The sequence below is a fragment of the Danaus plexippus genome, chromosome Z, assembly GCF_018135715.1.
Source record: "Danaus plexippus chromosome Z, MEX_DaPlex, whole genome shotgun sequence".
NCBI lineage: Eukaryota > Metazoa > Arthropoda > Insecta > Lepidoptera > Nymphalidae > Danaus > Danaus plexippus.
The window spans coordinates 12159665-12182048 of record NC_083559.1 but is presented as its reverse complement, the minus strand read 5'-3'; the positions used below and the strand labels follow the sequence as shown (position 1 = coordinate 12182048).

Genomic DNA, 22384 nt, shown 5'->3' with positions numbered 1-22384 from the left:
GAAAATTTACAAAAATAAATGTAAAATGAGGTCGGAACTACTAAAAACTTACTGTAACAACATTCTTGTTGATTTTTTTTTCGTATTTATTTCAGCGTGCGCTTCTTAATCACAACAAAATACATGTCACTTGTTGGTACATTACCTGTGAAAGAAAAACTAAATTAATTGCAGTTTACATATCGTTCCACACTTCGAAAATTTTGTCTTCCCACATACTTCTCATTGAAATATATGTTTTATTAATTATATATAGCTGATGTTAGAGAAATATCAGACAGAAAACTTTATAATGGGAACCACTATTATATTAGTTATAGCAGAAATACAAATCATTGCGATGAAACTTACATTAAAAACATTAAAGCTCTAAGTTGAAAACCGTGGAACATTCAGCTTTGGTGAAAGCGTTGAACTTACTGTTTGTGTGGAGCGAGGAACAAAAAGGGATGGATAGGATGGAAAAAATATTACTATCTGGGTGAATAAAGGCTTCACTTCTCATAGACAACAAGCAAGATAGAGCATAGCACAGAAATAAGCCAGATTTACTCAACTCATACTATTGTCTATCCAGTACTGAAAATAAAATATCTTTTTACGTCAACAGTTGTCCAAGCTAGTCGCCTGTTAATCATCAGAAATCATTCGACTGTCATCACGCAGTTACCGTAACATCTAATAAACAAATCCCCAAACAATATTTAAACGTTAACATCAAAGCTAACAATCAATTAACAGTAATTATTGTAATTAAAATATGTTATGTTGAGCAAACATGAATCAGGCTAGTACACTGATACTGTCGTGGATAAAGATTGCTTGTTCTAAATGAATAAATCATCTCGCTTTCTACTTGGCTCTCAGCTCTCGACTCCTGTTACGTAGTCAGGAAGTTGCGTTGCTATGTTAGTTTGCCCATAGTGCATCTCAAATACCATTAATTCGAAAGTTACTGTTTGATATAATACAGGAAAATAATTCGCAATGAGTTGAATATACTTTATACAGCTTTATTCATAATTATATTTGAACCACAGACAATGGCTTACGTAGACAACACAGAGAAACTTTTTATATATTTAGAATAAAAACAAACATTTTATTTTTATTTTTTTTTTCATCCCTTTACTATAATAATAGTTATCCACTTCTGATAAATGATGATTTTCGTGATTAATTCCATAGATATTGTAGACTCGGAGTTAACTAAGAGGCTATATTTTATTCTGCATGACAACTATCGACACATATTGTAATTTGTTATAAAACAAATTTAATGATAATTAATGCAATACAATCGAATGGAAGGAATGAGTAATAAAATTATTGACTTTGGTAAAATACAAAAAACATATTAAGAAAACAATTGCTATTATAATAACGTAAAAGTAATGCACCACAAACGCATAATAATATCGCAACTTTAGGAAGTCATCAGTTATCGAAAGAGGTGGAGATTCGAGACGTCAGACGGGCCTTGCGCAGTGTCCGAGAGGCACGCTCGCCAGCGACACCTCGTGGGACTTTCCATTTCAACGGAAAATGTGCTTTCAATAACTGAAAAACAACGAAACAACGGATACCCGCCCGGAAGAAAATTATACATGACCAGGTAAGAATAATATATTATCATTAAAATTAAAATCTCGTTGGCGTTATATATTTATTTTCACGAATTTTATTTTCGTGGTATGCATCACGAGATGGACAATTATTCTGATTTTAATTACTGTCTTAATTGGAATCGTTTTCACCAGACACTTCTGTTGATAGGATTTTTTAATATTTATTTGACAGTTAATGTCTGAATTAAAGACAAAATAAATTAAAAATAAAACTATGTATCCAATTATTTTGGTTATTAGCATTAATTGGAATCGAAGTATTGTATATATTTTGTAGAATTTTAGATAACTTATTATACATTTAAGCTTTCGCCTGAGGCTTTGTTCGCTTTATGTATGTGATGCACGCTGTAGTTCCACACTGGCACTATAGTTATTGCTTTGCTGAATAAATATACGAGATTTATATTGGTTAAATAATGTTAATTTTTAACTCACTAATAAATATAGGCATCTATTAAGTATTGCTTATTTATATTAAATTATATCCATTTAAACATAATTTCGAATTCACAGACATTTTAACATTTACGATTTGATCTTAAAATCAACATATTGAAAATTCAAGTCTTTGTATGTTTGTGTATAACACATAACTAAGATAATTTCAAATAAATTTTAGTTATATAACATTTTATACACAAAAAAATTAAATATATTTTCTTATAGTAGATTCAATTTAAATTGAAAATACGCAACAGAAGAAGGGGGAAAGATTTAGTGTTATATTATACAAAACAGCAGACGCTGATCGAATAACACGTAAAGTTATGAAAGCCAATTAATATAAGACTTCGAATCTAATAGTTTGTGAAGAAAAATCAAAAATTAATGTACGTTGCATATTGCATTTCTAAACAATCTCGTCATGTTCTAAATACTTCAAAATACCGTTACCAGATGAAATATCGCTATGAAAGTTATAACAAATATTATTACACTACAAATAGAGCAAAGATGGCATGTTCGTGATTTTTATAAACATAGCTCATTGTATTAAAAAATATCCATATACTGGAATATCGAAAATAATTTAAATGGTTTTTTTTTTCAGTGACTATAGCCTAGTAAAAATATTGTTCATAAATGCGATGTATTACGTAACTTGCATTACGTTTCGCTTTCAATAAACCAACAATGGCCGTTGACTACAAACTTGTACTAGACAACATCATATATTATTATTTATGTAACAAAGTGTTGCCAGTGCAATGATTCCAGTTTCATCTTATATGTAATACTTTTGACTACATAAAAAATTTTTTTTATTAGAACTTAAATTACTGTTATGTGTATTGAGCTTGAAATTAATATATTTATTCACAAATATCTCCGTCTGATGATTTGAAACAGTACAATTGTATCAGTTTATGACTGAAGTTTACCATTTTTTAAATGACTTAAATATTTATACTCTATGCTTATACGTATACTTTGGTTTTGCGAATTACTGTATTGTTATCTACGTTTATAATTTCTATTTGCGCAATAGTTTATTTTACGTTATGGAGACTGATGTTGAGGTTAAGGGAAAAAACCCTCGACGGTCGATCCTACTTCATATTTCTTTAAATTTTCATGCCATTTGATTAATTCCTTATTTAAAGAATGGTCGCAGTGAGTATTGTGAGTGTTATATATTTTGGATCACATTGAGAAAATCTGTTTGTACATTCTTCAATTTTTATATTTAAACGATATCAAACAAGAAAACATCAAATAAGTCGAATACAGAATACTTGAATACAGATCCACTTACGTCACATGCACATAATCTTAGAAATTCATATTTGGTGTTATTTTACTTATAAATTAAAAATATGTTTCACGTCAATGTTGGATGTTTTATTGCCAATAGTAAACCCAGATGCTGTAATACGTAATGGCGAGCCCTTACCGAAAATTAGGAATGATTTGATTATGCACTTTCACATATCATTTTAATATTTTAACTACCGGAAACATATTTATGTTCTAATAAACATGATGGATTAGTTAAATATTCATTTTATAGATTGTAAAATTATAATGTTTTAAATATTTTTAGATACAAAATTTTCTCGACTTTAATGCTAGTATAACTGAAATAATAGTAGCATACTTTGTATACTTTGAATACTAATACTCAATAAATATGTTATAGATCTCAATTCCTGTTACAAGTGCTTGATTAATAAAGTAATTTTATCCATTGCAATTTAATAATAATATAAGGACATTTCGATTATTCCTTTAAAACATTTTACCAACAAGATTTTTTTTTTAAACAATGATTATACATTCCTTATTATATATCATTTGATTTATCATGCCTTAACCGAAGCTTACAATTTCATTTATTGTAACACAACACTTAAGCTATATTATAGAAATATTAATTTTTATTGAAGATTTCAAATAACTAACATATAACGTTATGAAATGTCAAGGTGTATCACATAAATTTTTACACACGTGCCTCACCTTCGGCGATACTGAACTTAGAAAGTAGACGATCATTTTGACATAAAATAATATAAAAAAATATTGTTGACGTCAAAACCTTACGCTGTCATTAGTGTTATTGATTTGAAAGTTTCTGTATGTATGCTTGTTAGTATGAGGGTTTGTGGTAATTTAGCTTATAAATAAGAATAGCACTTAAATCGCCATACAAACGGTACACAATGCATTGTTTGAGGCCACGAACCGAAGCGGATAAACAGCGGATATAGAATTTAAATCCTCGGTTCCAAAAGAACTTTAAAATTATAGTTGAAAATATAAATCGCTTTTATAATTTAAATGACCATTGTTTCATAACACCGATTAAACATTTACTTTTTTCCGTCCAGTTTATCGAAATTCCTAAAGTAGTTTAAGCGCAGGGGAGCAAAATGTTGAATAGGATAAGATATAAGGATATATGTAGAATATATGATAAACATATGATTTATTTGTTTGTCAAAACATAAGTCAAATTATTTTCTCCAATATATACTATGCTTTAATTAACCTACAACACTATTATAAGAAGCAACAAATTTTATTATCTTTATAATGATAACATTGGTATAAACTACTTCATAAAAAAGAAGCCTAGACCATAACAGTAAGTTTATTCTCATTTATTCCTTACAACATTTTCTTGATATTATTTAAATCGCTTCAAGTCACGTTAATATTAAAGACAAAAATAATACAACTATAAAGTTGAAAGCAATCTTTACTCTAGACATTAATTACTCCAAGCATATATACATATTAATCTTCACAGATTTCTATTGTTTTAAATTTTGATAAATTTCCACTAAATTACATTATATGAAAGATACATCATTTATTGTGATCTCCGTTACTCATTGTATTGTTTTACACTTGTTATAACCAAAAAAAAAACACTCCATCGTCGTAACACTTACGAAATTAGTCACGTAAGATGCAAACAATTAATTAAATTCACATTAAAATTCACGCAACTCTAGGATAATTTGGCAAAAAGAATTGATGACGGGAAAACAATAAAATAATAAAATACATACATATATATTTTAATGTCATCTGCACAGCTTGCTAAACCACAAACATCACACTTATCATAATGATACTGTTTTAAACCAAAATGTTTGTCTGATAATATATATGTGACAAATGTATCTGAACTTATATCATTAAGAAGAAAAAAACTAAATATATATATATTTATTTGGTCGTAACAAAGCAACTGTAAAGATTAATAATTATGAATGCTACCAGATTCGCTGGCAGAGATAATTAATCAAATAATTTAATAAGAATTTTAATTAAACATTCATACCTCACTCAAAAACAGCTCAGAGATGAGATTAGCTAGGGCTGTCAAGTACCCATATAAATTAAGTGATCTTATAAATACAACTTTGTAAGTCACTAATTAAAAATCTAACATCCCTAATAATTACGAATAGCACATTCTCTACATAATATTAATTTATATGTATATAGAAATTTAATAATTATATCGATATGTGGAATCTCAGAAATTCCTTTAAAATTTAAATAATATTAATAGAAACACATACTAATAAAATTAAATTCGTGTCTTGATTAATAATAATTTAATTATAAACAAATATGATTATACTTCCGGCAACAAGTGCCACTTTAATATAATATTCCATAACAGTTTACGTAATTATTGCGAAAATTACTGAATCACTAATGCGTTTATGACTGGCTTTTCCGCTCACACACGTCAGCATCCAAAACGTGGTTTAAGATGATTGCGGATTACATCCGATACAATATATTTCATTACAAAAAATGTGTCCATTGTCTAGAAAACAAACTTTATATATCACTAGACGCATGTAATTCCGTTGGTGCAAACATAAAATAAAGTATATATCGTATTATGTACATAAATTGGAAGCAGTTATTGGAGATTAATCCGTCTCTAATGACAGTATCAAACACAATTGTTATAAGAAAAATGATATAGATATCAATAAAGAAACTTCATAAAATTTCATAAACTAATTCAATACTAAAATTAAATCACATTTCAATTTATGAAAGTTACATTACGTTAAAATTCTTCTGTTATATAATATGTAGATACATAATACAAAACAGATACATCTGCTAAGATTTGCTTATTTATTTGGACTTAGTCTTTCAATACATGACAAAAATAATATGAGCACAGTTCTAATGGTAAGCTGTCTTATGATCCTCGCGGAACATCTGCTTGCTTTACAAAACATGAGAAACTTTGTTGAATCTAATTGATGGTTGTCTTAGAGACAGTTAAGAATTTTTGTTAATATCAATATTGTATTAAATAAATTAAAAAAAAAAAAATAAATGTCAATTCGTCTTAATTCTCGTCATCATACACTCAAAAAGCTAATCCTGATTATACTCGACTTTACATAAAACAATTGTGATAAAGGTTTACTAAAAGGCTAATATTTAATTATAATCGTGCTTTTTAAGTACACTTTAAAATGTTACAATGATTTTGTTTATTTATTTTAATGTACTTGATAAGACAGTACACATTTGATAATTTTTATAGTGAAATCGTTACAGACATGCCATATATATATCTTAACATAATTTGTTTATACATACAATACATAAAACTTTATATATTAATTTATGAGAAAGCGAAGTTGCAATTAATTATTACATAAAAAAAAGATGATTAATTGATTTGTGATTTTATAATATATATATATATATATATATTTATTGATAATAAAGTAATTATTCATTCTATATAGACATATCAACTGCTAGCAATGTTATTATTTAAATGATTTTTAAAATAAATCACGTGCAGTTCATCATTGAAGGTAAGTTATCGAGATATTTACGTAACGTTTGTAAGTGACTTGACTTTGGCGAGAGCATCGACATTTCTCTTAGAAATCTCTAGAGCGCACATTTTCCGCGCTACGCCTGTACCAGTTGTTGTTGAGGTTGAGGTACAGACACTGCAGTTTTCATGTTTATTAGTTATAATATTCAACACTAACAGCTATCCAATTTTATATATTACATTAGACTATGTACAGCGAGGGTGAGGACGAAATAATGACAGGAATTTGCGCTATTTGCGTGTTTGTCATCCGCACTGCTGTGTCAACAATATCAACGTAACAGTATCACATAACTAATTTCATGTTACTGTCGTCTCGCAAAATTTATTATGTCAAATAAACATTCAGACACGAAGTCTTAAAATTTTAAACTCTGTATCAAATAGGATTGGTGCCACATAACTAAATTTAGTATTTACAACAAAGCGTAGAATAACAAATAATAGATAAGGAATAATTAAAATAAAATTTAATTATTCCGAGTTTTTGTGTTAGTGGAAAATATTAGCATTATATAAATTCATACAGGTCAAAAATGTAAAAATAAATATTAATATCATAACTTTTAAGGAACAATTTTGTTATTCCTTAAAAGTGACATCTATATTTTGTTTGAAATAATAGTAGTTGTCGCTATTCTCTGTGAGATGGCGCTGTGCTCCATAATTCGATTACAGCTACTACACTAAGGGTGGCGCTGTTGAGAAACCAACAAATGGCAAAATTTACTACTTTTCGTGTTATAATAATGTACATTGTATCATTTATTAACTCAGAAGTAAATAAGATTCAATAATATTTTTTTTTGTGTTGAATTACTTTAAGCATTAGCTAATTAATTTCATATAATACAAAACTATTTAAATATCAGAATTTTCTTTGTTTAAAAACTAATAATAAATATTAAGCCTGTTAATTTAATTAATAAAATAATAAAAAAAAAAGAGTTTGTTCATATGATTAATAACATTATTTAAAACTGACAATCATTCTTATTTAAGGCGAAGTCATTTTGATTTCAACAATTTTTTTTTTAAATCATTGCACAAATTTTAAAACATAATTCAAAATCAAAGTTTAATATAGTCAACTTTAAGTTACAGAATAAAAAAAAAATTCTTCTATTTTAGAAAACAAATAAACATTTAATGACCTATATATACATACATACATACAAAAAACGGAGTTTTTTTAAATCTTAAGTATTAATCGTATTTCGGGAGAAGAAATAATTAATTATCAGGTCATTGTCATTTAAATAAATACATACGAATACATAATAGAAAATTTTGTACTTCACGATGAAAAATTAAAACGGAATGTACAGTTATCGACACAAATAAAATATTTGTTGGAATGGAACTATTCATTAGTTCCTTGTACATTACCAAACTTTTACATTCAATGACTGGTTCCTGCGTAACCACGTACATAATATGTTTCGATTATTACTACGAAGTTAAATAATAGATTCTAAAAGTTACCAACATCGATAGTATAATCTATGTTTCCTTAACACATTTTATTTGTTTCGAAAAAAAAATAAGTAAAAAACAATCCAAAACAAAGATTAAAAATTACGTGAAGCTATAAAAAAACACATGTAAAAACATTTATATGCAAGCAAAACAATAACAATATAAATTTATACCACACATTCTTCTAATAATATCATTCAAAAACAGAATTTCAAGACTTAAAAAAAAATATTAAAAAGAAGTAAATAAAATAGTTGTATAAAACTGGCTTCGGAAATTTTAAAAAGTAATATTGGTTGTGAAATTATGAGAATGACGGATTAAATTTTTTTTAAAAAATCAAGCAATAGAATCTCGATCCAAAATTGCGACAAATCAAAGATCCTACGTGAAAGAGTCGTCCCAGTTTGTAGTAGAGCTCACTCGCTGAGTATCCAAGCGCGCCAGCACACGCCTCGATGAAAGTGCCCGACAACTTTCTATCGCGGTGAATGTTCTGTTTTGTTTGTGATAAAACTTTAATTTGAGACATTTATTGGTGTGACGTCAACAATATAGGATTTCTTTTTAATTGCTGTTCCTAAACCGTTCGTCCAAAATGGATCTAAGGTAAACGTTTATTTGTTTATATTTTTTCTTTTTTTTTATCTGTCTACTTATAATCAGGTATTAAAAATGTCATGCAATTTCGATCATGTTTATTGCTTATATACTAGCATTGTTTTTCCATTTTGTTATTAATGATATATATGAATAATTCTGTCAATTATATCTTAAATTGTAAATAAACTCATCGCCATGAACACAATTAATCCTTACGATTGTTTGTCACGTATCTAACAACGACTACTATGCAATGGGGACAACAGACAGGTTCTAGCGACATGGAAATCACAAAAAAAATGAGATAACCTCGAAAGAATATTCATTTCGAAAACCAAATTATTGAATATCCATGTACTAGAATTAATAATATAAATATTTTTTAAAACAGATAAAAAAATATATGAATATAACTCGATGACCTGATAGTTTTATAATCATTAAAATTTTAACCCCAAAGACAATAAAGTTCTATTCTAGAATATTCTTTATGTGCTCTCATTACACAATAACGGTCAAGACATCATACAAACAGGTCGGAACATCGCGCTGAATTAATTATAATAGAAAGTCGCAACTCGATTTAAACAATATACTATCATTTATAAAAATTAAACGACGATAACAAGATGTTATATCTAAAATATACGTAAACCTATTGGAACACTAGTCGCTATGTCTTAAGAGTCAATACTACGATGGGTTTACACATAAAACCGCTTTGTAAATAATACTCTATGTAAGGGACCTGGTCCCTTAATGGGTTAGTTTATTTTCATACAAATTTATATTTCGAATACAGAATTATAAATAGTCGAAATGAACTCGCAATAGTACCAACGTAAAAAAGAAAATAAAAACCTAAGTAAACTTACAGACAATACACGGAATATGGACCTTTATTGACAGGTAATAGTTAAGAGATTCCATTTCACATTTCTTTGAACCATAATTACCGGTCTGTCAAGATTCCCGACTAGCGGACATTAGCTCTAACTTTTTTGTTCAGATCGAAGTAGTCACATTTACCATCTCTAATTCGATATTTAACTTGTCCTACTAAAGATAAAGAATTACCTACGTTGCATTTGTAATGATATTAATATTTTTAATTAGGAATATAAAGTCCACATTGCAATATTGATAATTTCTAACAACTTTTTATAAAAATTATAACTGTGGTTATGAAAAATTTGTAAATACATACATATATGATATACGAATTATCGTTATATATTTTGTATCAGTATACACAAATTAGTAACAATTTTATATTATTTCATGTACAGAACAATTCTTTAAAAAAAAGTCAAAGACAAATCAAAGGTGGATAAACAAAAACCCTTACGCAAATGTATGAAAAAAAAACACACCGACAAAAACTTTAATTTAAATTTGAAAAAAAATTATATATAAATCGGAATCATTACACGTAAATCGCATACGTAATTAGAATCATTTCAAAATCTCATGCAATTAGGTCATGGAATTAAATCTTCTAATGGATTACAAAATTCATCACAGAATTTAGAAGCGTTGCGATAACAGACACAAATTTATAAGTAAATATTAAATTCGCTTCGCAATAAATAAACACATGGTCTGTTTATACAAAGTTCACGCAATGATTGAGAAATCATTAAAGATACACATATGATATTAAAATTCGAAAGGCATCGTTGCTTAATTTAATTCCTATATTGATCAAGACACTTGACACATTATTCAAATATCGACGAATTGATATCAATTAGACATAGCCATTTTATTTACTATGAACATTCGCTAGCATATGACATCATAACTTTAGAACACGGGTGACAGTTTAATGTACCTATTACATAATTACGTACAAGTCAACATAAACATTTTAAAACTCTGTCGACATCTACGTGCCAATAGAAATGATTCCTCCTTTGGATGTTACATCACATGGTGAATTGGCAATTGCTTCTCGAACGCCGAACCAATAGATGATAGCAAGCATGCTTTCTAATAGATTGAAAATGAAAATGATACAATTAATAGCATATAAAAGGTTTTATTAATACTCTTATTATCATTAATTATGTACGATTTGATAAAAATAACTAAAAAATATTATCAGTATATAATCAGTTAAAAAACTCAATAATTGGTTACATTCATATGGAAGTCTCTGAAAAATCCATACAGTAATTATTAATCATGAACAAGAATACTTAAGATATTAACATGACGAACAAATTACAAGCGAAAATTAACTTTAAATGTTACATATATTTTTTAAATATAACTGAGTCGATGCTCAAAAAACCGCTCTTCACAAACAATATGCGGTTTTTTTAACCTAACAAAAAGCATATAAAAAAAGCCTTTCACTTTATAATATTTTTAAATTTCACGTAGAAATCAGATGGAACCGGTACTCCAATAACCCATCAAAATAAAGTCGGCCGCGAAACTGATTTTATTACATGTCTTCGCTCACGTACACAAATACTCTATATATGTAGTGAAATTTATAATAGGTGTTACGTTTGTAACGCAAGACAGAAGTGCAGCCGTGGTTTCAAAAATTTGAGAATAACAGTGTAATATCATTGTCTTAAATTTTAACCATTCTTTGATGAAACAGTGTATGCGTTTAGACTGAGAGCTTGCTTGTTTGCTGATGTTTGTCAACAACAATTTGACGGATTCTGATACCGTCTCTTTACAATAATCATCACAAGGTTGATTGTGTACCGACTTTATTTGTGCGGTGTCAAAAAGCCCAAGAATGTTCAATGTTAGAAAATTGAGTTTATTTACGATTTTAAGTTCAAAATATATTTGTTCTTAAATTATAATAAGTTCACTTGATGACTTATATGTATATATTTAAATGTCAGAATCTTAAAAAAATCTTAACTGTATTGTTACAAATCTGATGATCTTTTAGATATACCTTACATTCTATAAAATCTTAAGTTATTGCATATCCTCTTAAAATTACAAATGTATAATTATCAAATATGGCAAATTTGTTATTTGCGACTGTGATATTTAATAGCATTGCGATTGATATTATTGAGATGCGATTGCTATTGTCAACATGTATAAGATTGCGATTGCGATTTTGCCGACTGCGATTGTGATTATTATTTTTGTATTGCGACATAAAATATTACAACAAAAAACAGTGCTGTATTCTTTGAATCTCTTATTTTAAATTCTAGAAATTAGACCAATTGAGTAAAAGTTTCAAAGAACAGCAAACACTTTAAGTCGTACAGATATTTCTATAATTCTATTTTTATGGTAAGACTAACAATTTTTTGTAAATGTATTTTAAATAAAAACCTTTAACTAATAAAACATTAGATAATATTGTTACAAAGACACTAACTAACAATATTATCAAGAAATACTCATGGTAATGCATAAAGCATCTCTGCCATGCTTGTACATGTCCGCGCTGCCGCTGTACCGCAGGCTGGCATGTGCATACACAACATCATGCATAAGTCATAGTTGGCTTCTAGCTATTTAGCAATTGTGCTTACATTAATGGCGTTGCGATTTACAATTTGCAAAAAAAAAAAAAACAGACATCGCCATGCATGTACATGCACATTGCATGCATATTTTCATGCTCGCATACACGCATCTCCGTTGTGGTGGGTAACTCTAAGTACTTAACATATACTGAATTATTCGCATCACATCCACGACGTCCACGGACTGGGATATATTGACATACATAGAGATTGCGTTTTTAATTAAAATTCTTATTGCTTGTGACGACATGCTTCAAGTTTTATCTGATTCTTTAAACGACCGTATAAATTCAACCACCGTACACTTCTGTATGCATGCTTTGTGATATATTTTTGCACATCTTGCTTCCTTATGTTCGTTAATATCAGATAGTCTCAGAGACTACTGGTCAAATAAAAAAAAAGCATTTCAGTATAACGTTGGCCATACACACAAAACTGACGGAAAATTTATCAAAAAATCACATTGCTTTAAAAGTAAAATGAAATACAATATATCAAGGTCTGATAGTGAAACGATCAATAATTCTAAAAATCTTAACAAAACATTACCTTCGTATTTCGAACTCTAACAGTGCATTTTATAGAATATATAATTTGACATAAAAATATTTGGACATATTATATATTTTTTTTACATAATACACCTTATAATCATGAAATGAAGGCAAGCATCCTGTGTACAGAATAAGGTGGCCATTTAAAGCGTGATATAAATATGAATGCAATGGAATGATGCCTTTTGGGTGTCATTTGAAACAGGACGTGGGAGGATCAAACATGTCGAATGACGTCATGATAAATTATCAATGAATGAAATCATTAATTTTTCAAATGCTACTAAATGACGTGATTAAATAGATATGTAATCAGGTGAAAATATACGTAATTATATCCCTATATGTATAATTATGTTTAAGTAATGTTGTATTAAAAACATCAATTAAAATACTGGCACGCGATATCCCGGATGCTGAAGGTTCAAATGGGTACTGCACGTTTGTAACGTAATTGAAAACGTAGCAATCATAAACAGTATTTGTTTTGACTAACTTGTTTATTAATAAAATTTTTGATCACTATTAAACATTTCTTTTTACTAATACATATGTATATATATCACTTTATATAACATGCAGGATTTTATGCAACCTTGTTGGGGACTGTTTATTACTAAGAAATGAATTATATATTTACTTTTCTAGCCGTATATTATATTAGATATGACACAAAAACACCCTGTTTATTAGAATACTTCTAGGGTAAATAAATATTTAAATGCGATCAATAGCTATGAATTAATATAATCATCATCGTCTACAGTAAAAGTTAATGGTCTGAAAACAATTTGTTTACGAATAAGATGTTTTAATTTTATAAATATAATATTTGACTCTACACTACGAAGTAGCTCTACTGATTTTAGTATTGTAAATCTGTTCAACTAGTTACCATTGGTTATGGAGACAAATCGAAGAGTCTGTCCTGTTTAGATGACGCTGCTCCTAACTAATTTGAGTGTACATTTTCGGACTCAAAAGTAGTACGTTAACAAAAATCCAATATCTTTAAATATTTTTAACAGAAAGTTAGTTAGCCAATAGTAATAACCGACGTTGTAAGATAGAATCTCGTTGCAGAGTCCGTATTGCGCCATTACGAGGTCATCCGACATGTTAGAGTAGCCTGCGGTTGTTTACAGACTACCCACTTAATTCACTTGTTTTTTCCAAACTATCTATTGTTTTTAGATTTTCATTAAAAATTTACTTATTTAAGATTTCACAAACGAAAATGCACTTTAAAAGTATAATACCAGAACGGCAGGTATAAGTAAAATAAGTTTTTAAGCATTACTAAAATACAAGAATTTTCTTAAAATACGAGAATTTTCTTTATAAACGAAAAAAGATAAGTCCTTCAAAGCCTATTTGTGATAAACAAATGTTTGTCTAACTTCTAATATAAATATTCTACCGCTTCTTAAAACGTATTTAAAGTAACACGGCTTCGTTTAAATTCGGAGTTCACTTTTTAAACAAAAAAAAAACACGTTTATTCGGGTCATCGGTCAAGCATTGAGTGTACGACATATGACACCGTTCAAATAACTATTATAAAAATGTAAATAAAGATTAAGTTAAACCTTCGATAAAAATACATTCCTTTATCCCACGTTCCACTGACTGACTGACATCAATATTTTTATTATTGCTTTTTATTAGCTGAATAATCATTAATTTCACTACTATCTTTCTGTCTGTTACGATATTGTAAAGTTTTAAAAAATGTAATAAAAAATTACTGAAATATTGTATTAAGATATGCTCAAAAAATTATTATGCCTCACTTGCATAATACTAACAGCTCTCTCTCACAATTTTGTTGCAATGCCTACCATATAGCTTGCTATATATTTGTAGATCTGATAGGTAAGTCAAAAAACTGTAAAGCTATAAAGAAATCAATAATTTACAAGCGAAACAGCTCGGAAACTTTCGTTGTTAATGTTAGTAATACATAATTATGTTTAATATATGTAGTTTCTTTAAAATGATAAATATCTTTGTGGAAACCTAATTCTCTACTAAACTTTTGTCTCAAATCTTGACATTGAACTTGTAAACTCGAGTCGTGTAGCAAGATTTTATTCTTAAACCTTCCTCCGTAGGTGTTAAAAGCTATATTCATTTAAACGTTCATTAATTGTTTTATATTTTAGACAATGGGAGCGCTCTTTTGTCACGGTACTTTTCGTAACGGTGCAAAGCCGTGAAGGTATAACAACCATTGTTATGTACGGCCTTATAATTTTACTAAACTACTCATATATGAAGATGAAACCTGTTGAAAATTAAAAATTATAGACTGAATTATAATTATATTAAATTTAAATAGTCAATATTTCTTTCATTATATATTATAGCCATACAATCCCATATAAATTTATATGGAGGCAAGCAATAGTTTTCCTTTCATAGAAAATCAACGTAGACTGTAAAAATTAAACCTACACGTTTATTCTTTTTCACATATTACATGATCTGGTTTGTATCTGGATATTATTAGAAGTCCTTCGTTGTTAGTGTATTCTATATTTTAGTACTGTATTGTTTTCCTCAGTGTTAAATCTTCAGAGTTTTCTATTTTGATGATATAACAATATTCTATATATGTCATCTCAATAGCTTGCTTGCAATAAAATCCTACATCCTTTCGGTGAAATAGAACGCAGGTACATCTTTTCAGTAAGACTTATAAAACACACCATTCTCTTAATTTTGCAAATTCTGTTTGACTTCTTTTAAAGTTAGAGTAAAAAACGACAACTAAATAACAACGACTAATAGTATCGATATGTGAAGGCAGTGTTATTGGAAATTAAATAATATGACAGAAGAAATCGTGTACACGAAATATTATATATATTTAAAAGTCTAAGCTTAACAATGTATGAATATTTTTTAACCTATCTAGAACATTTATCTTTATATATTTTGTACATCCATGAAAATAATGGCATGTCAATGTCACTAAATATGAAAGCGATAGTTGAAGTAAGACCATGTTTCGTCACAAATTAACACTTACAAACTGAGAGTGAAAACTGCAAGATAGTAAACTTCTCTTAACAAACATATATTTTTAATAATTTATATGTTAATATATATATTACGATTTTAAATTTTCACAAACATTCTGTTTTATTTTCACCAAAGTATAAAACTATTATTTCAATATCAGCATTCACGTTTTTTGGAAACAAGGAATTATTATATTAATTTAAACAGAGAATACAATTTCAGTCACATAAAAAGATATGGCCAATCAAACATTGAAACCCTAGGTGAAAGTTTATGGCCGCAAATAATCTCAAATATATGGCGAAATAATTATCCCTGACAAATTAATTTCAACCGTGTAAAAATTTCTACTGCAATATTTAATAAACAATTACCTTCACTCTACAAACCATGCTAATAAATTACACCTTGCATATGCAATATATATATATACATTTTAGAAAGGATAACAGGAAAAACTTATAGCATATAAATTTAAGTTTATATCGTAAAATTAAATTCATAACGGGATCTGGATAAGTTCAATGTCCGTTGTAATTATAACACACGTCAACAGATGGCGCTTTATGAAAAAAAATAAGAAGCACACTTATTATTAATTAAATTGTTTATAAAAGTTATTCGCTATCGATATGTTTCATGGTAGGGTTTATATTAAAACTTTATATAAATACCCATTACTATTAAAATTTTAACTGACTAGACTAAACAGTGAATGGCGTCCTTCGTATAAATCTCTGTGATTTAACTCCGCTCACTAATAACTTTACTATCTCAGACAAGCTAAATGATGATGACGCTGTTTTTAGGTATCAAAATAATACTTATATTAAAGAAACATCATTCCAGAACATTCCTCACCTTCGCAAACTCTTGATTAAGTAACAAAAAGTTAACATTCTATTGGAATTTAAAAGAATACGCGATATTCATAAATAACTAACTAAATTTAATATGAAATAAAAAAAAAATCGTTAATAAAATAAAAGTCGTCTCCAAGGAAATTTGATTCCACTTGTAAAATTTATATCAAAAATTTGAAATATAACCATATTTTTTCGACAACGATTTTTTAGAAATCTAGATAAATAGGGCATAATAATCTGTTTTATAAAATATGTATTCAGATCTTTTGGCACCAAAAAAATTATTTACAAAATTCAAGGATTAGTTATTCGTCGTTTAAAAAGATAGGAATTAAATAAATATTTGTGTATATATAAGTATTAAAATGTTTACTTTCGAACCTAAATTTACGATAAATTTAATGGGTCATTAAGGATGCTTGGGTTAAATACCGCGTAACTTGTTAATTCTTTAACTCTGCATATGTGTATAATGTAATGTTTCGTTACAGAAATGTTTAAAATTATAAATTAAAATAATCATACGAAATTACTTTTGAATTATTTATTTTTTTAATTAAAGCCAGAAGATTAGTCTGGCTAGGCAGATGAATTACCTACTTCGAATTTACCTTTTGCCAATAACTAGGCTTAAAGATATTCAATAAATACCGAAATAACATGTGTAATGGAGAACAAATAAAATGTTATTAAAAATAAGTAGTATCATTCTTGGGGTTTTAATTGAAACTGTGACTTATCATATTTATTAAAATTACAGAAAATTCGACAGCAGTACGTGCTCTGCAGCAACATGGGTCAAGAACAGTCGTACATTGCACAAGGCAACCTCTCACCAGTAAAGAAATACCAAGATAAGTACGAGAATCAGATACAATATACAGTATCGAATATCGAATATCGATCGAGCGAATACGATAGGAAGGATTACATACGATATAAACCAAGACGAAGTACTGAAAGTTATAAAAGCGACAACTCTTCAACAGAGAGCAGCGGTTATAGAAGTAGTTCCAGTGCTAACGAATGTTCCGACAGGTCATCCAGCAGCTATTACTTCTGCTCGTCGTTATATAAGAACGATCACTACAAAAACGCCAACAAAGATTTATATAGACCTGTTAAGATACCGAAAGATAAAAGATACAAACAATTATTTGATACTGAGGACACAAAAAACACCAGATTGAAGGGTTACATTACTGATACCGAAAAGGCAAAATCGAAAGTAGCTTCCTCTACTAAAAAGGCTGGTATAAGAAATTACACTCCTAAAATTTTATCAGCCGAAGAGCAGAGAAAAAAATTAGAAAATTGGATTTAGAGGGAGATTAAAATAAGTTGTATATATTAGTATAGGAGTAGATGTATTTGGAAGGTAAACATGGAGGCGGCTGGCGCATTGGCGAGTCTAGCTCCATCGCCGATTACCGTGCTGGGACTGATACCACTCTTAGCACTTGGGATCACCTACTTCAGATATCAGCAATATGATCCGGAATCTTATATCACAGACACAAACATTGTGAGTATAATATAAACAGAGTAATTAATTATCATCCACACGCGACTATTTACAATATTGCTGAAACGTATAATAAATATTATTATTTATCTAGGTAAACTTTGATATTATATGTGTGTGTAATATTCTAGTTGTGTAACTAAAACAAACTTTATTATAGCCTTATATACATATATACGTCTATATGACAGAAAATGTCATGAATTCAGTTGCAATTATCAATGGCATATAAAAAGAGTAACTAAGACTGTATTAATTCTTTATTCCAGATATTACCAATCTATGACTTCGTGGTGGTCGGGGGAGGCTCTGCAGGTGCGGTTATGGCATCAAGACTCTCTGAGATTGGTAATTGGACTGTCCTGCTCCTTGAAGCCGGTCAAGATGAAAACGAGATTTCTGATATCCCTGCATTAGCCGGATACACCCAATTGTCGGATATGGATTGGAAGTTCCAAACAACGCCATCTAAAAACCGTTCTTATTGCCTCGCTATGAACGGTGACCGATGCAATTGGCCTAGAGGAAAAGTCCTTGGCGGAAGCAGTGTCCTGAACGCAATGGTTTACGTCAGAGGCAATCGCAACGACTACGATTTGTGGGAGGCTCTAGGCAATCCGGGCTGGTCGTACGATCAAGTGTTACCCTACTTTTTGAAATCTGAAGATAATCGAAATCCTTATTTGGCCTCAACACCGTATCATTCAGCAGGTGGATATTTGACGGTTCAAGAAGCGCCGTGGCGGACACCGTTATCCATTACATTTTTAAAAGGCGGAATGGAACTAGGTTATGATTTTCGCGATATAAACGGCGAGAAACAAACGGGTTTTATGTTGACCCAAGCAACTATGCGTCGTGGGAGCAGATGTAGTACGGCCAAAGCTTTTCTTAGACCAATACGTAATAGAGATAATTTGCACATAGCTCTGGGAGCGCAAGTCACTCGTATATTAATAAACTCGGTCAAGAAACAAGCCTATGGTGTAGAATTTTATCGTAACGGCCAAAGACACAAAGTCAGAATAAAACGAGAAGTAATCATGTCCGCAGGAGCATTAGCAACGCCCCAAATAATGATGTTGAGTGGAATTGGACCCGCAGATCATCTCAGAGAGCACGGTATACCACTTGTTGCAAATCTTAAAGTCGGTCACAACTTGCAAGATCACGTGGGCCTAGGTGGTCTTACATTTGTCGTTAACAAACCGGTCACATTTAAAAAGGACCGGTTCCAATCATTCTCAGTTGCAATGAACTACATTTTATATGAGAATGGACCGATGACGACACAAGGCGTTGAAGGTTTGGCATTTGTCAACACTAAATACGCTCCCACTTCTGGTAACTGGCCCGATATTCAATTTCACTTTGCACCTAGTTCAGTAAATTCTGATGGAGGGGAGCAGATACGAAAAATTTTGAATTTACGTGACAGAGTTTACAATACCGTATACAAACCTATGGAAAACGCTGAAACTTGGACCATACTACCTTTGTTATTGCGACCCAAAAGTTCCGGCTGGATAAAATTAAAAAGTCGAAACCCGTTCCAAGCGCCATCGATTGAGCCCAATTACTTCGCATACAAAGAGGACATTAAAGTGCTAACGGAAGGTATAAAGATCGCTTTCGCCTTATCAAATACCACTGCGTTCCAGAGATACGGGTCGAGACCTCTTAACATTCCATTGCCAGGTTGCCAGCAGCATGTACTATTCAGTGATGAATATTGGGAATGCAGCCTTAAACACTTCACGTTCACAATTTACCATCCAACTGGCACATGTAAGATGGGTCCCAATCATGACCAGGATGCTGTTGTCGATCCAAGATTACGAGTTCACGGGGTTGCCAACCTTCGAGTTGTGGATGCAAGCATCATGCCCACGATCATCAGCGGCAACCCTAATGCTCCAGTAATTATGATAGCCGAAAAAGCCGCCGACATGATCAAAGAAGACTGGCTCGTATTATGACAGTGTTTTGTTTTGCTGTGTTTGAAGTCATTGAATCATTAGGAACTATTTATGTCACAAAGTACTTTTAGTTGTTTATTTTTAAAACAATTATAATTAAGTATGTACATAATCTTATTATATCCAGTATTGTTAATAAAGAACGTAATAAACCTTTTCAGTTTTCTTATCCTTAGTATTAAAATATATTAACGGATTCTACGAAAAAAAAAGGTCTGAGTGAAGTTTTTTAAATAAATTTAAGCATTGTTAAAATAATAAATAAATGAAATCGTAAATATTACACATTAATATTATATTATTCTTAAATATTGATCAGGAATTGGTATAAACGTCATCTACCGGCGAGTAGTTGAAATAAATTCTGTCAATTGTTGTTTACGCTAGCGCCATCTATGCGTTATCACCAAAGCATACACAAATGTCTGAAAACTTTCATGATGTTTTTGAACGATTACTTTTACTAGACATATTTAGAAACGTTATTAAAAGCCATAAAATTAAAGGATTTATTGTGCATGTAACACCAATAAAGATAATTATTAGTATATCTGTAACTATCGTGTATATGCAACCAACAGGTTAAGATGCAGCGAACTATGCATTTCCTATTGCACAATGGCTCTAATAAGTAACAAGATAGATGCTTGCCACAGTTCCGTCATCAGAGCTTTCACGTAACGCCTGTCAGATTAAGGTGGTTACTACGTATTAGCTTTCTTTTATTATAGTTATACATAAACATATGATATCCTATTAATATTATAAACACAAAAGTTTGTTGAGAACGGTGTAAGCTCGAGTAATTTTACTCTTTCAGTTTGAAACTACTAAATGGATTTGTGTATATAGCCTATATGACTCAGCGTAGTTTATAAAACAGTATTACATACAATTGACATGCCGGAGTTCCTGGCGGAACTATGTGGCCCTAGCTATTTTTTATTTAACATATATTAAACACAAATTATAATTCTCCATCACGGCACAATGTCGAAAACTAGGAGGGCCGAAGTTTCGAGCGAAAGTTAGTAATGGTATGAAAGTAAAATAATAGACTGAACAGAGATGTGATAGGTCCCTTGCAGTAGTCAATTGATAATGTGTGGAGTGAATTAGTTGTTGCGTCTGTGGTACATGTAATAATCCGGACTTTATTTTAATTCGCTATTAATTCCGCTTTTCCCTTTCTACCTATAAATCCAAGTGCCAATTTACAATAAACCAGCTACCACTGCACTAACTTTATATCGATTGTGTTTAATGGCCAAGGTAAAAAAAAATTCAACACAAAAATTATGCTTGGGCTTTTCCGCAAAAAAAATTGGAGATCTAAGTAAGTGCCTAGTTCAAAATCGAAATATGTATTTATAGAAACAAAATACTATTATGAACAAGTATTAAACTCTATTTCTTTGTTTTATTGGATACCTGTAACAATGGTTATTTAAAAATGTGAGATCTTAATGTAGATTAGATTTGACTCGGCCAGATTTTATGAGAATTAAAATGTTGTATAACTGTATAAACTATTTTTTTTCCCCCACGCTTAGACACAATTACTGAGCTGGATTACAAATTTCATCTCTCTAGGTCATCTTGAAGTAGGTTAGGTTTAGGACTATGTCAGTCAGTCAGACAGCTAAAATTGATAACGTTTCGACCTTCATATCTCTATAACCGTTTGAGCTAGCTTCATGAAGTTGAGCTTCTACATATCCTTATAGATATAATTTAAAAAGACGTAGTTTTATTTGTTTACCTTGAAGAGGTTTTGAGCTATAGAAGAGTCAGAAGTGGCACTAAGTGGTTGGTGTAATGAACTAGATGCTGGCTAGCCAGTTGCTTTACTTGA

At 29.8% G+C, this 22384-nt stretch overlaps 3 protein-coding genes across 4 annotated transcripts in view; 2 read left to right on the top strand and 1 right to left on the bottom strand.

Annotated features, from left to right (window-relative positions):
* Nucleotides 1–22384, bottom strand: part of LOC116777482 (flotillin-2) — a 127573-nt gene that overhangs the window by 45250 nt on the left and 59939 nt on the right. The window lies entirely within an intron of this gene.
* On the top strand, nt 1485–18349 carry LOC116777483 (uncharacterized). 2 transcript variants are annotated; one of them, XM_032671044.2, is made up of 2 exons: nt 1485–1615; nt 17786–18349. In XM_032671044.2, the coding sequence occupies exon 2, from the start codon at nt 17819–17821 to the stop codon at nt 18347–18349; it is 531 nt and encodes a 176-aa protein (XP_032526935.1). In that variant the 5' UTR covers nt 1485–1615; nt 17786–17818. The 2 variants fall into 2 exon arrangements, with proteins under 2 accessions (XP_032526935.1, XP_032526934.1); XM_032671043.2 differs by lacking the exon at nt 1485–1615 and adding an exon at nt 8869–9060.
* Nucleotides 18410–20682, top strand: LOC116777478 (glucose dehydrogenase [FAD, quinone]). Its single transcript, XM_032671037.2, has 2 exons — nt 18410–18550; nt 18820–20682. The coding sequence occupies exons 1-2, from the start codon at nt 18410–18412 to the stop codon at nt 20527–20529; spliced, it is 1851 nt and encodes a 616-aa protein (XP_032526928.1). The 3' UTR covers nt 20530–20682.